The sequence below is a fragment of the Crocuta crocuta genome, unplaced genomic scaffold (assembly GCF_008692635.1).
Source record: "Crocuta crocuta isolate KB4526 unplaced genomic scaffold, BGI_CrCroc_1.0 scaffold1, whole genome shotgun sequence".
NCBI lineage: Eukaryota > Metazoa > Chordata > Mammalia > Carnivora > Hyaenidae > Crocuta > Crocuta crocuta.
In genome coordinates this window covers 1,562,519-1,576,077 of record NW_027527930.1, presented here as the reverse complement: position 1 = coordinate 1,576,077, position 13,559 = coordinate 1,562,519, and the positions used below count along the sequence as shown (strand labels likewise).

At 37.4% G+C, this 13,559-nt stretch overlaps 1 protein-coding gene across 1 annotated transcript in view; it reads left to right on the top strand.

Annotated features, from left to right (window-relative positions):
* Positions 1-233: 233 nt before the first annotated feature.
* UBA6 (ubiquitin like modifier activating enzyme 6) overlaps positions 234-13,559 on the top strand; it is an 81,384-nt gene continuing 68,058 nt past the window's right edge. The window contains exons 1-2 of the mRNA XM_077750012.1: positions 234-331; positions 3,703-3,765. Coding sequence (XP_077606138.1) covers positions 261-331; positions 3,703-3,765 — 134 coding nt within the window. The 5' untranslated portion in view covers positions 234-260. The remainder of the gene's footprint in view (positions 332-3,702; positions 3,766-13,559) is intronic.

The following is a 13,559-nucleotide window of genomic DNA, read 5'->3' as shown; positions in this document are numbered from 1 at the left end:
TTTAGAGCGGCAGGATCCTTGCTCGCAGCGGATCCATTCACAACTCCCACCTGCCCGGCGGCAAGGCTATCCCCCTCCCCTGGCGGCCACACCCAAACCGGAAACCAGGACGTCCCTGGGGTTGACGGGAAGGCTCAGCCCGGCGGCACGCTTCCCAGCCCCGCCCCCTCCGGTGATGTCACCGTCCGCCCCTTGACCTCGCGGTCCCGCCCCCTTCCCTGCCTACCCATAGCCAGCCGCGGCGGCGACTCTTGGAGGAGATGGAGGTGTCCCAGCCGGTAGCCGCAGCTCAGGGGGAAGAGGCGTCCTGCTCTTCCTGGGGGGCCGGCAGGTGAGAAGATGAGTGAGAGCGCGAAGCAGCGAGGGATGGCAGGCGGGACCCGGGCGCCGGCTTTCTGCTGCTCCCGCTCGGGCGGCCAGGGAGCGCGCGCGAGGCCGCGGAGCCGGGCAGAACCGGCCCTGGGAGGCGAGGGGAGCGCGCGGAGTGGGTGTGGCGCCTTGGGTTTAGACCTCTGCGGCTCCCAGCTCCTCTGAAGAGAAAGGCCACCTCTCGGTCCTTTCGGCCCTCAGGTCCAGTTGGGGTCTGCCGTCCTCCCAGGCACCGGACGTGGGGCGGGGGGTGTAGCGGGGGTGGAGAAGGCCCCGCGGAGAGTTCTGGTCCCGGTCGCTTGGTGTGAGCTTCCCAGTCCTGGTGCCAAACACCTTTCCACCTCCTTTCGGTGAAATGAAAGCTAAGAGCCCCCTGTGAGCGATCCTGCACTGAGACCCTCCTTTGAAAACTGTTACCAGAGGGAACTTGGTAATGATGAATCCGTGCCAATCAGGACATCCTGCGGCCTCTGTTGACTACAGTTTAAAAAAAAATCCAGGGAAAAACCTACGAGTTACTTATTCCCTAGTTGGTGTTGGGTTTGGTGGGGTTTTTTTTTTCAACTTCTTTTTCATTCCTGCAAAATTGGGGGAAGTGTTCGTGTAGTTCCTGTTATCAGTCATCTCATAATTAATAAAGCCGTTACTTACATACTGCCTACTACTAGAATACAATATTCCAAAGAGAGAAGTGATGGATATGTGACTTTGAGCTGATATGAACCTGTCTATAAACCTGTAGCTTTTTCGCCAGTTCACATTGAAGGGATATTTTCGGTTCCATGATATTACCTGCCGTTGCCAACATTGCCACATTTACTTGAGGGAAATTATGTAATACAATCAAAGCCTCCCCTTATTTAAAAGGAGTTTTGATTGCCATATAGATCTTATTTCAAAAATGATTTTTGAAACATTCCAGTAAGACAGAATTTTCTGAAAAATCAGTGCCAGTCATATCATTAAGTGACAAAGCTGGTTAGAATGGAGTTCATGTTTACTTAAGAGTTGTACCCACTAGACCATTGTCCTCCAGGCAGGGAAGGCAGCTAGGGATAAGAAAACTGAAGTAAGAAATTTTGTTTATTTTCTTATTTTATCACTATGCCAGAAGAACATATTGTGTATGTGTTGTGTTTTTATTAGATAGGTGATCTCTTAAACACAGCTGTCTCCTGGTCTGTGTGCATAATTGCAATCAGGAAAATTTCTAATAGTTACTCATGTATAACTTAGCTAGAGGCTGATATCATTTGATAATACCAATCAGTGTTTGATAAGATAAATAATAACATTTTGATTAACTATATTTAAAAATCCTTTGGCCTATATATCAGTACCAGGCTTAGGAAATTGGATTCCAAAACCTTAATTTTGGGTTTTCACATTATTTTTAGAATCCTGTAATTGATAGAGTTTCCCAGAACCTGGAGAGGATTCACTTTTTGCCAAGATGATATTGATCTTATCTGTCACTGTGGCTCAGGCCAAAATGCCACAGGCTGGTTTCCTTGCTTGGGAGCCATTCCTATTTCCCAGTGTTCATCCTGTTTTCATCTTTCTTGGTATGCCATGCTGTGAAAAATTGGGATGAGCTGCAGTAAATGATGCATAAGTATGGCTTATCATGATAGTATGCTTAAAAATTTTTTTGTTTTTAAATTTCCTTAAGTAATCTCTACACCCAGCGTGGGACCTGAATTCACAACTCTGAGATCAAGAGTTGCAAGCTCTACCAACTGAGCCAACCAGGCGCCCCCTTTTTTTTAATTTTTAAAGTTCATTCAACAGATAGATTTGAGTGCTTTCTTAATGCCTACTTTGAGATGCAATAGGCAGTATAGCATGGTGGTCAAGAGCTAGACAGTGTAGGTTAAGATTCTGGGTCTGTCCTTTACCTGCTCTGGAACCTCAAGTTGGTTAAATAAACTTCTGTGAGCCTCAGTTTTTTTCCTCTGTTCAGTGGAGGTGGTAATAGTGCCTATCTTAAAAAGTTGTTGTAAGGGTTAACTGAGTACATCTACAGCACTTAAAATGATGTGTGGCACAGTGTTTCCTCTTGAATTATTATTACATGCCAGGTACAGTTTTAGGTATTTGGAATACATTAGTGAATTCTTAACAGATCATACACTTTCTTGGGGAAGGCAGACAGTGAACAATTAGTAATTTGAAGGACGTACAGCAGGTTAGTGAGTTAGGGAGTGACCTAAGGAGGAGGAGAGGCATCTCATTGAAAGGGTGATCAGGACTGGTCTATGTAATATTTGTGAGACATTATTTTAGTTGAGGCTTACTTGATAAGAGTCAGCCATTCAGAGATCTAAAGGGGGAATATCCAAGCAGAGGGATAAGCAGTATAAAAACTCTGAAGTGTTAGCATGCTTGGCTTTTTGAGGAACAGCAAGTTGACCAATGTGGGAAAGTAGTGGGAGTTGTAATTGAAGAGGTAATTGGGAGGCAGAACACCAAACCCTTTTGAACATGGTAAGGTGTTTCAGTTTTATTCAAAAAGTAAAAGAGAGTTACTTAAGAATAGTTCTAAGTCAAGGAGTAACATCTGACTACATTCTAAAAAATTTAGGTTGTTATATGGAGAATAAACTGAAGTGGGATGGCAGTGGTATCACTCGAGAGACTAGTTAGGAGGCCTTTGAAGTCGTTCAGATGAAATATGATGATGGTTTGGCCTGAGATTATACTAGGACACAGATGGAGAAAATGAGGGAACAAGTTAAGAAGATCTCTAGAGTCTGGGCCTGAGCAAATGAGTAAATGGTGATACCAGACACTGAATTGGCAGAAATTGGGGAAAAATAGGTTAAGCAGGGAAATTGAATTCTGTTTGGGGCTTGTTATGTTCATGAAACCAGTTAAACATCTGAAGAGAGATTGTTCTAGCAGGTGTGGAAAATGTACACGACAGATGAGAGATCAAACGTGGAGAATTGAGTTTAGATATCCTCAGTATCTGGTAAATTCTATATATGGAATGAATGAGATTATCTAAAGAGAGTGTGTATGTTAGACAAGGTTTATGGGGCACTCCCAACAAACTTGTGAAAATACGGATTCATCAGAATATATGTAAATCAATATCTGAACACCTGAGAATAAACCTATAGGCCATAATTTTAAAATACACAGAATAGACAGTGAGTGAATTGAATTTTGACCTATTTTTAAAATGGAAATAAAGGAATGGAAATAAAATATATATCTGGTTTGTAAAATCCTCTTTAGTAACTGCCATGTATAATTGACTGTTAAATTACAGAACGTGAATATTAAATAGCCATACTTGCTCTTATAAGTTGTGTTTTATTTTTTCAGTACCAATACAAATTTGCCCATCATGTCAGCAGAATCTGTGGAGATTGATGATGCATTGTACAGGTGAGAGCTTTATGGAAACTAAAACTTATTTTCCTCATTTATTGTTCTAAAGTAATGGAATACTCTATTTGAAAATACCATTAGACCTATGCAGAGTTTTATAAATATCCTAAGAGTTCTTGAAGTTAAAATTAGGGTTTTGTCTGATTTTTCTTTTCTGTAGTCTGAAAGCTTGAATAATATTTAAATCTCAGTTGCTTTAGGTTTAGGTGATACGACTAAGAATGATATTGGATACCCCTAGGTGATTCAGTCTGTTAAGTCTCTGAACTTCAGCTCAGGTCACGATCTTGCGGTCTGTGAGTTTGAGCCCTGCATTGGGCTCTGTGCTGACAGCTCAGAGCCTGGAGCCTACTTCAGATTCTGCCTGTGCGCCTCTCTCTCTCTCTGTCCCTCTCTCTCTCTGTCTCTCTCTCTCTCTCTCTTCTCTCTCTCTCTCTCTGCCCTTCCCCTGCTCATGCTTTATGTCTCTCTCAAAAATAAACATTTTAAAAAAAAAGAAAAAAAGAGGGTTGCCTGGGTAGCTCAGTCAGTTAAGGGCCTGACTTCAGGTTAGGTCAAGATCTCACCATCTGTGGGTTGGAACCCGGCATTGGGCTCTGTGCTGATAGCCTGGAGCCTGCTTCAGATTCTCCCTCTCTCTCTGCCCCTACCCTACTCACATTCTGGCTCTCTCTGTCTCAAAAATACATATTAAAAAAAAAAAAAAGAAAAAGATTTTGTTATCCACTATAAAATATACTTCTTGTTTTTGGACAGTAGTACATATTATGTTTTTTGGTAGTGCAGGAGTCTCATGAAAAACAATCCATTCTGCGTAAATTATCCGGTATATCTAGAGATTATTTTTACTTCAGTGTAATCTCATTAACAACATTGTATGTTTGCACTATATAGACAGCAAAGAAGTACTATGTGGCTGAAGAACTATGATTTGAATGGAATTTAGTGAGATTCTTTTTTACTATTCCTTTTCATGAAATCAAAATACTTTTATCAGAATTAAAGAGAAAATTTATATACATTGCTATCACTTTTTTTTTTTAAAGTTTTTTATTTACTTATTTAAGTAATATCTACACCTAACCTAGGACTTGAACTCTGGATCCAGAGATGAAGAGTCACATGGTCTTCTGACTGCACCAGCCAGATGCCCCTACATTACTATCACTTCTAAGACTTTTTTTAAAATAATACTTCAAGTTGTTTGAATGGCAGATAGTATAATCCCCTTATATGGAAGGTAATTTAAAAGGTTTTAGATTTCTTCTGTGTATAATTATGAAAAAAAGATTTTTTATAGGTAGAATTTGGTACAATAAAGCTGTTGTATATTTTGAATTCTTTTTTTATATTGTTTTTATATGGGATGCTGAGTCAGTTTTGAGCATTTTGGGAGGAGCTGATGTGTACATCGTAGTATGTTAATTTCAATTAATATTTTGGAATTGGAAAATGAGAGAAGACAAAACTTAATTTTGCTTATGTGAAAATTATTTTACCATACAGTTTCCTGAATATAAATATACAGTAGTTTAGAAATCACCTTACGTTTATAATCTTAATCTGTAGTTATGATATTCTTAATGTCCTTTTGATCACATTCTTGGGATAACAAATGGCAGCTTCTTAAGAAAGCAATGGTTAATTTTATCCATTATTTAGCTACAACCTTGTGAAACTTTTTTATATCCCTCCAACCCTGTAATGGCTGATTAATGAACATAATTTTTGGTAAACCAGAAATTAAATTTTCCATTTGCAGCATTGTATAAGGAGGCTACAGTTTGCTTGACTGAAAATGACAGAATATAGCAGTTTATTTATGATCAGGTATTTTTGGATCATAAAATAGTTCAATTTTAATTTTGTGGGGAACTTCCATACTGTTTTTTATAGCAGCTAGACCATTTTACATTTCTACCAATAGTGCACAAGGATTCCAATTTGTCCACATTCTAACCGACACTTGTTATTTCCTGGCATTTTGTTCTTGTGCAATGGCCATCCAAACAGGTGTGAGGTGATATCTCATTATGGTTTTGCATTTCCTTGACAATTAGTGATGTTGACACCTTTTCACATCCTGTTGGCCATTTGTGTATCTTTAGAGAAGTGTCTGTTCTAATTCTTGCTCATTTTTAAATCAGATTCCTTGAGAGTTTTTTTGCTATTGAATTATAGTTCCATATATAATTTGGATATTAACCTCTTATCTTGAGGGGCACCTGGGTGGCTCAGTCGGTTAAGCGTCCGACTTCGTCTCAGGTCATGATCACACGGTTTGTGGGATTGGGCCCCACATCGGGCTCTGTGCTGACAGCTAGCTCGGAGCCTGGAGCCTGCTTCAGATTCTGTGTCTCCCTCTCTCTCTAACCCTCTCCTGCTCACGCTGCGTCTCTCTCTCTCAGAAAAAAAAAAATGATCTTGAGGTTCTCACGTATTTTTCAGCATGTTTCGTGGAATACTGTAAACCTTGAGTAACACTATGGGACTCCTACAGAGTGCCACTAATGATGTGGGAAGTGCTCCCTAGAAGTATAGAAAAGTCATGACAATACTTGATGAATTGTTGAAAGTTGAATTACTTGATATATACCGTAAATTGAGGTCTGCAACTGTGGCTGCCTGCTATTTCAAGATACATAAATGCAGCAGAAGGACCACTGTAAAAAAAAAAAAGGAGGAAATTTTTGAAGTTGCAGCTATACCAGCAGACACAAAAACCTTGCACTTTTTGCAAAGTACTTTTTTATCTCATACTGAAAATGCAACTTCTATGTGGGTAGGAGTTGCTCTAAGAAAAGCATGCCTGTGTACTCTAATGTGATTCAAGAAAAAGCAAAGTCATTATAAAGACAACTTAAAGCAAAACGAAGTTAAAGGATATAAAGCTGGAGAATTTAATGCAGCAAGGAGTAGTTTCATAATTTAGAAAGAGACTTGGCTTAAAAAATGTCAAGATAACAGGAGAAGCACTTGCTGAAGAAGAGGTAGCAGTTGAGTTCCCAGATGCCTTTAATTAAGAAGATCATTGTGGAGAAAGAATATCTACCTGAACAGGATTCCAGTGCAGATTAAAATGTCCTATTCTGGAAGAAAAGTGCCACAAAGAACATTTATTAGCAAGGAAGAGAAACAGGCACCAGGAAGAAATAGGCTAACTCTACTGTTTTGTGCAAAGGCAACTGGGTTAATGATCAGGACTGCCCTTACCTATGAAGCTACTAAGCCCTTTGAGCCTTGATGGGAGAAAATAAAGCATCAGCTGCTAATCTTTTGGTTGTAAAACAAGAAGGCCTGGACAGTGAAACCCCTTACTCTGGAATGGTTTCATTGATGCTTTGTCTCTGAAGTCAGGAAGTACCTTGCCAGTAAGGGACTATCTTTTAAAGTTCTTTTGATATTGGACAATGTCCTTGGCTACCCAGAGCCCTATGAATTCAGTAGGAAAGGCATCAAAGTGGGCTGCTTGCCCCCGAACACGACATCTCTATTATGTCAAGATTTTTTTGTAATGCTTATTTATTTTTGAGAGAGGCAAAGACAGAGTGTTAGCTGGGGAAGGGGCAGAGAGAGGGAGACACAGAATCTGAATCAAGCTCCAGGCTCTGAGCTGTCAGCACAGAGCCTGATACAGGGCTCAAACCCACAAGCCATGAGATCATGATCTGAGCCAAAGTTGGATGCCCAACCGACTGAGCCACCCAGGTGCTCCACAACATCTCTAATTCAGCCTCTAGATGAGGGGGTCACAAGGACCTTAAGGCTCATTACACTTGGTACTCTAATGAAAGGATTATTAATCCTGTGGAAGAGAACCTTGATAGAACATCATGAAAGTCTGGAAGGTTTATAGGTGAAGATATTGTTGTTATAGAAACAGCCATGAAAGCCATCAAACCTACACAGTAAATTCCTACTGGAGAAAAGTGTGTGTAGATATAGTACATGACTTCACAGGATTTATGACGGAGCCAATAAAGGAAATTAAGAAAGTGATTGTAAGGGCACCTGGGGGTCTCAGTTACTTAAGTATGTGACTCTTGATTTCAGCTTGGGTCATGGTCTCACGGTCTGTGAGATCAAGCCCAGGTTGGGGCTCTACGCTGACAGCACAGAGCCTGCTTGGGACTCTCTCCCTGTCTCTCTCTGCCCCTTCCCCCACTTGTGTACTCACACACACATGTGCTCTCTCTCTCAAAATAAATATTTTTTTAAAAAAAGAAAGTGATTGTAGATATGGTTGAAAAAGACAGGGGTGGAGGAGTGTAAATAAGTTTCAGGGTACAGATTTTGGAGAAATTCAAGAGGTAATAGACACTACACAAGAGGAATTAACAGAAAATGATTTGATGGAGGTGAGTGCTTCCAGAGCAGTGCAAGATGATGTGGAAGAATATGTAGAAGAAGCACAGACAGAAGATAAATTTGACATTAGGCAATCTGGCAGAAAGGATCTGATTATTCAGGACTGCTTTTGACTTCTTTTATGAAATGGACCCTTCTGTGATGTGGGCACTGAAATTAAAGTAAATTGTGGAAGGATTGGTGTCATGTAAAAACGTATTTAGAGAAATGAAAAAGCAAAAAATTCAGACAAACCATGATGTATTTCCATAAAGTTACATTGAGTGTGGTTTTATCTCTTGCATACCCTTTCCCCTCCTCCACCTCTGCTGCACTAAGACCACCCCTCTTCCTCCTCCTCTCTTTCTTATTCATTGTGAAGATGACAGTGATGAAGACCCTTATGATCTGCTTCCATTTAAAAAATAGTAAATGATCATCATACTGTATAGGTAATAAAATGATTTGTTGTATATGAATGTGTCTTCCTATGAAAAATGAGTGTACAGCAAGAACTGTATGAGACATTTTTTGTCATCATAGTCATCATTTGTCGTCTTATACTCATTGTACTGATTGTGTAGAACATCATGTGCAAGATTCATGGAAGTGGATAGCCTATCCTTACATAGGTATGATGTGAATATGTAATGTAAAATCAATGTGTTTTCTTACTGTTGTATATATTTTTGCCTTCAAAGAAATGCATTACTGTACAGTATGCCCCCCCATCATTGGAGAAACTGTTTATCAGCTTCTCATTACCAGTAAATGGGTTTTTTAGAAAATATAACAATGTTTCCAATACTGTATAGGTGCATGACTATAGTAATGTATGCCATAAAAATTTTGTAAAGATTTATTCATTAATGTATAATCTAGGCTACCAAGAAGCAATTGAATCAGGTACCCTAGGCTACCAAAATCCTGTTGCTGCTGCTTTGTTTTCAGTACATGGACTGTTAAACCTACAGATAAATACGGATTCTTTTTCACATTTTCTTTTCATTTTTAATGTATAGTGTTGGTAATACATATAACATCTACAGTGTTTTGTATCGTGTTAGACAATATTGATATAGATACTGACAGATGATTCATCTTGTAAACAGCTGATGGCAGTTTACAGAATCAAATACAGTGCAGTACTGTAAATGTATTTTCCTTGTGATTTTCTTAATATTTTCTGTATCTCACTTTATTGTAAGAATACAGTATATAATACATAGAACATACAAAACATGTTAAATGACTGTTTATGTTATTGGTAATGCTTCCGATCAAGAGTAGGCTATTATTAGTTGAGGGTTTGTTTTTTTTTTCTTTTGAGCCAAAGTTATACACATATTTTTTTACTGTGTAGAAAGTTAGTGCCCCTAACCTAACATTTCTTAAGGGTCAACTGCATTTCTTTTTGATTGAGCTTTGATAGTTTGTCTCTTTTGAAATATATGTTTCTAACCTAATGGTTTAATTTAGTTGCATAAAATTGTTTGTAATTTCCCTGAATACCTTCCCTAATGTCCATAGAATCTGAAATGATATTCCTTCACCCATTACTCTTATTGGTAATTTTTCTATCTTTCCTGTTTTCCTGATCATTCTGGCTAGAGGTTTATCGATTTTATTAAATTCTCAAAGAATCAGCTTTTAGTTTAATTGATTTTCCATATTATGTTTTCTGTTTTGTATCTCAGTGATTTCTGTTCTTTTTGGGATTTTTCTTCTGCTTACTTTGATATTAATTTGCTTTTCTTTTTCTAATTTCTTTTTTTATTGAATTTTTTATTTAAATTCCAGTACAGTTAACATACAGTGTTATATTAGTTTCAAGTGTACAGTGTAGTAGTCAACAATTTTATACATTACTCAGTGCTCATCAGGATAAGTGTATTCTTTAATCACTATCACTTATTTTACCCATCTTCCCATCCTGCCTGCCCTCTGGTAACCATCAGTTTGTTCTCCATAGTCTGTTTCTTGGTTTGTCTCTTTTTTTCCTTTTCTCCTTTGTTTTGTTTCCTAAATTCCACATGAGTGAAAGTATATGGTATTTGTCTTTCTCTGACCATCTTATTCTGCTTCACATTATGCTCCCTAGCTCCATCCATCTATACTCTCCATGTTGTAGGAAATGGCATGATTTCATTCTTCATAGTTGAATAATATCCCATTGTATAGGGATACATTGTATATGTACCACATCTTCTTTATCCATTCATCTATCCGTGGACATTTGGGGTGCTTCTGTAATTTGGCTATTGTAAATAATGCTGCAAGAAACATAGAGGTGCATGAATCCCTTTGAATTAGTGTTTTTGTATTTTATGGGTAAATATCTGGTAATGTGATTACTGGATCATAGGGTAGTTGTATCTTTTACTTTTTGAGGAATCACCATACTGTTTTCCATAATAGTTGCACCAGTTTACATTCACACAAACAGTGCACAAGGGTTTCTTTATCTCCACATCCTCACCAACCCTTTTTATTTTTTGTGTTGTTGATTTTAGCTGATGTGTGAGGTGATATCTCATTGTGGTTTTGATTTGCATTTTGCTGATGATAAGTGATGTTGAGCATCTTTTCATGTGTCTATTAACCATCTGTATGTTGTCTTTGGAGAAATGTCTGTTCATGCCCTCTGCCCATTTTTTAGTTGGATTGTTTTTTGAGTGTTGGGTTGTATCAGTTATTCATATATTTTGGATATTAGCCCTTTGTCATAGATGTCATTTGCATATCTTGTCCCACTCAGTAGGTTGCTTTTTAGTTTTGTTGATTATTTCTTTTACTGTCCAAAAACTTTTTATTTTGTTGTAGTTCTGGTAGTTTATATTTGCTTTTATTTCCCTTGCCTCAGGAGACAGATCTAGAAAAATGTTCCTACAGCTGATGTCTGAAACATTACTGCCTGTACTCTCTTGTAGGATTTTTATGGTTTCAGGTCTCACATTTAGTTCTTTAATCCATTTTTAATTTATTTCTGTGTATGGTATAAGAAAGCGGTCCAGTTTCATTCTTTTGCATGTTGCTGTCCCGTTTTCCCAACACATTTTATTGAAGAGACTATCTTTTTCCCATTGCATATTCTTTCCTCTTTTGTTGAAGATTAACTGTCAAAATAATTGTAAGTTCATTTCTGGGTTTTCTATTCTGGTCCTTTAATCTGTGTGTTTATTTTTGTGCCGGTACCATACAGTTTGAGTACTGTAGCTTTGTAAAACAACTTGAAGTCTGGATATATATATAAGTTTTTTTTTTTTTTTTTTTCCTATTTCAGGATTGCTTTGGCTTTTCAGGGTCTTTTGTGGTTCCATACAAATTTTATGATTGATTGTTCTAGTTCTGTAAAAAATGCTATTGGTATTTTGTAGGAAATCTAAATTTGTAGATTGCTTTTGGGAGTATAGACATTTTAACAATATTTGTTCTTTCAATCTATGAGTATGGGATGTCTTTTATTAATTTTAATTTCTTTCATCAGTATTTTACACTTGTCAGAGTACAGGTCTCTTATCTCTTTGGTAAAGTTTATTCCTAGGTATTTTATTTTTGGTGCAGATGTAAATGGATTATTTTTCTTAATTTTTCTTTCTAGTGCTTCATGATTGGTGTATAGAAATGCAACAGATTTTTGTACGACACTTTTGCATCCTGAGATTTTATAGAACTCATTTTATGAGTTCTAGTAGTTTTTTGGTGGAGTCTTTAGGGTTTTCTATGTATAGTGTCGTGTCATCTGCAAATAATGAAAGTTTTACTTCTTACCAGCTTGAATGCCTTTTATTTCTTTTTGTTATCTGATTACTGTGCTAGGACTTTTAGTACACTTTTTGAATAAAAGTGGTCCGAGTGGATATCCTTATCTTATTCCTGACCTTAGGAGAAAAACTGAGTCCCTCTCCCCCGCCATCAAACACTGTGGGTTTTGCATATAAGGCCTTTAGTATGATAAGTCCGGTATGTTTAATATGTTAAGTAAGTTGCTTCCAAATGTACTTTGTTTTATCATGAATGGGTGTTGTACTTTGTTAAATGCTTTTTCTGCATCTATTGAAATGATCATGTGTTTTGTTATCGTGTCTATTGTTGATGGGATGTTCTTTTTCTTAGAGTAGAAGTTGAGATCATTGATTTTTGAGACCTTTATTCTTTAGTAATATGTCTGTTTCAGGCTTAAAATGCCCTTCTAAACACTACAGTTTATGTATCTCACAGATATGTCTTCATTTACATTCAGTTCAAAAAACTTTATGACTTTTTTTCCAATTTTTTTTTGACTCATAGGTCATTTAGAAGTGTATTATTTGGCTTCCAGATACTGAGAGATTTTTCAGAGATCTTTCTGTTGTTGATATCTAATTTAGTTCCATTGGTATCAGTGGATAAAACTTTTTATGACTTTACTTCATTTACTTTAGTGTTTTGCTACAAAGATTGATCTATCTTGTCATTGTTCTATGTGCATTTGAAAAGAAAGTGTGTTCTGTTATGGTTGGATTATTTTATCCATGTCAATTAAATTGACTGATAGTGCTTTTTGTTAATTTCTTTTTAAATGTTTTATTTATTTTTGAGAGAGAGAGAGACAGACAGACAGATAGACAGCGTGAGCAGGGGAGGGTCAGAAAGAGAGGGAGATACAGAATCTGAAACAGGCTCAAGGCTCTGAGCTGGCAGTCAGCACAGAGCCTGACTCAGGGCTCGAACCCACGAACCATGAAATCATGACTTGAGCCGAAGTCAGAGGCTTAACCGACTGAGCCGCCCAGACGCCCCAAATGATAGTGTTTTTCAAGTATTCTATATCATTACTGATTATCTGTCTAGTCTTTATACCAATTATTGAGAAAGGGGTGTGGTCTTGTCATTTTGTGTTTGAACATTTCTCATTTCAGTTTTTGCTTTGAATAGTTTGAACCTTTATTATTAGTGCATAAACCTTAGAATTGTTATCTCCTCTTAATGTCTTGACCCTTTTATCATTTTGAAATGGCCTTGTTTATCCTGTTAGTTTTTTTGCTCCAAAATGTATTTGTCAGTACAGCTGATCTGGTTTTCTTTTGATTATAGGTAGCATGGGCTGTCTTTTTACACTCTTTTACTCTTGTTTATGTATTTAAATTTGGCTCCTTGTAGATAGAATATAGTTGGGTTTTTGTTTTTATTCAGTCTGCCAATCTTTGTCTTTTAATTGAGCATATGGATTATATTTATAATTATTTCAATGTATTTGTCTCTAAAATCTATCATCTATGTCATTCCTAAGTCTGTTTTATTGTCAGTTTTTCTATTCATTATGAGTTTTATTTCTCTAGTTCTTGAATTACCTGGTAATTTTCTAATGAATGCCAGACATACTGAATTTTACCTTTTTGGGTGCTGCATTATTTTGAATTCCTTTAAATATTCTTGAGCTTTGTTGAGAGACGTAGTTAAAT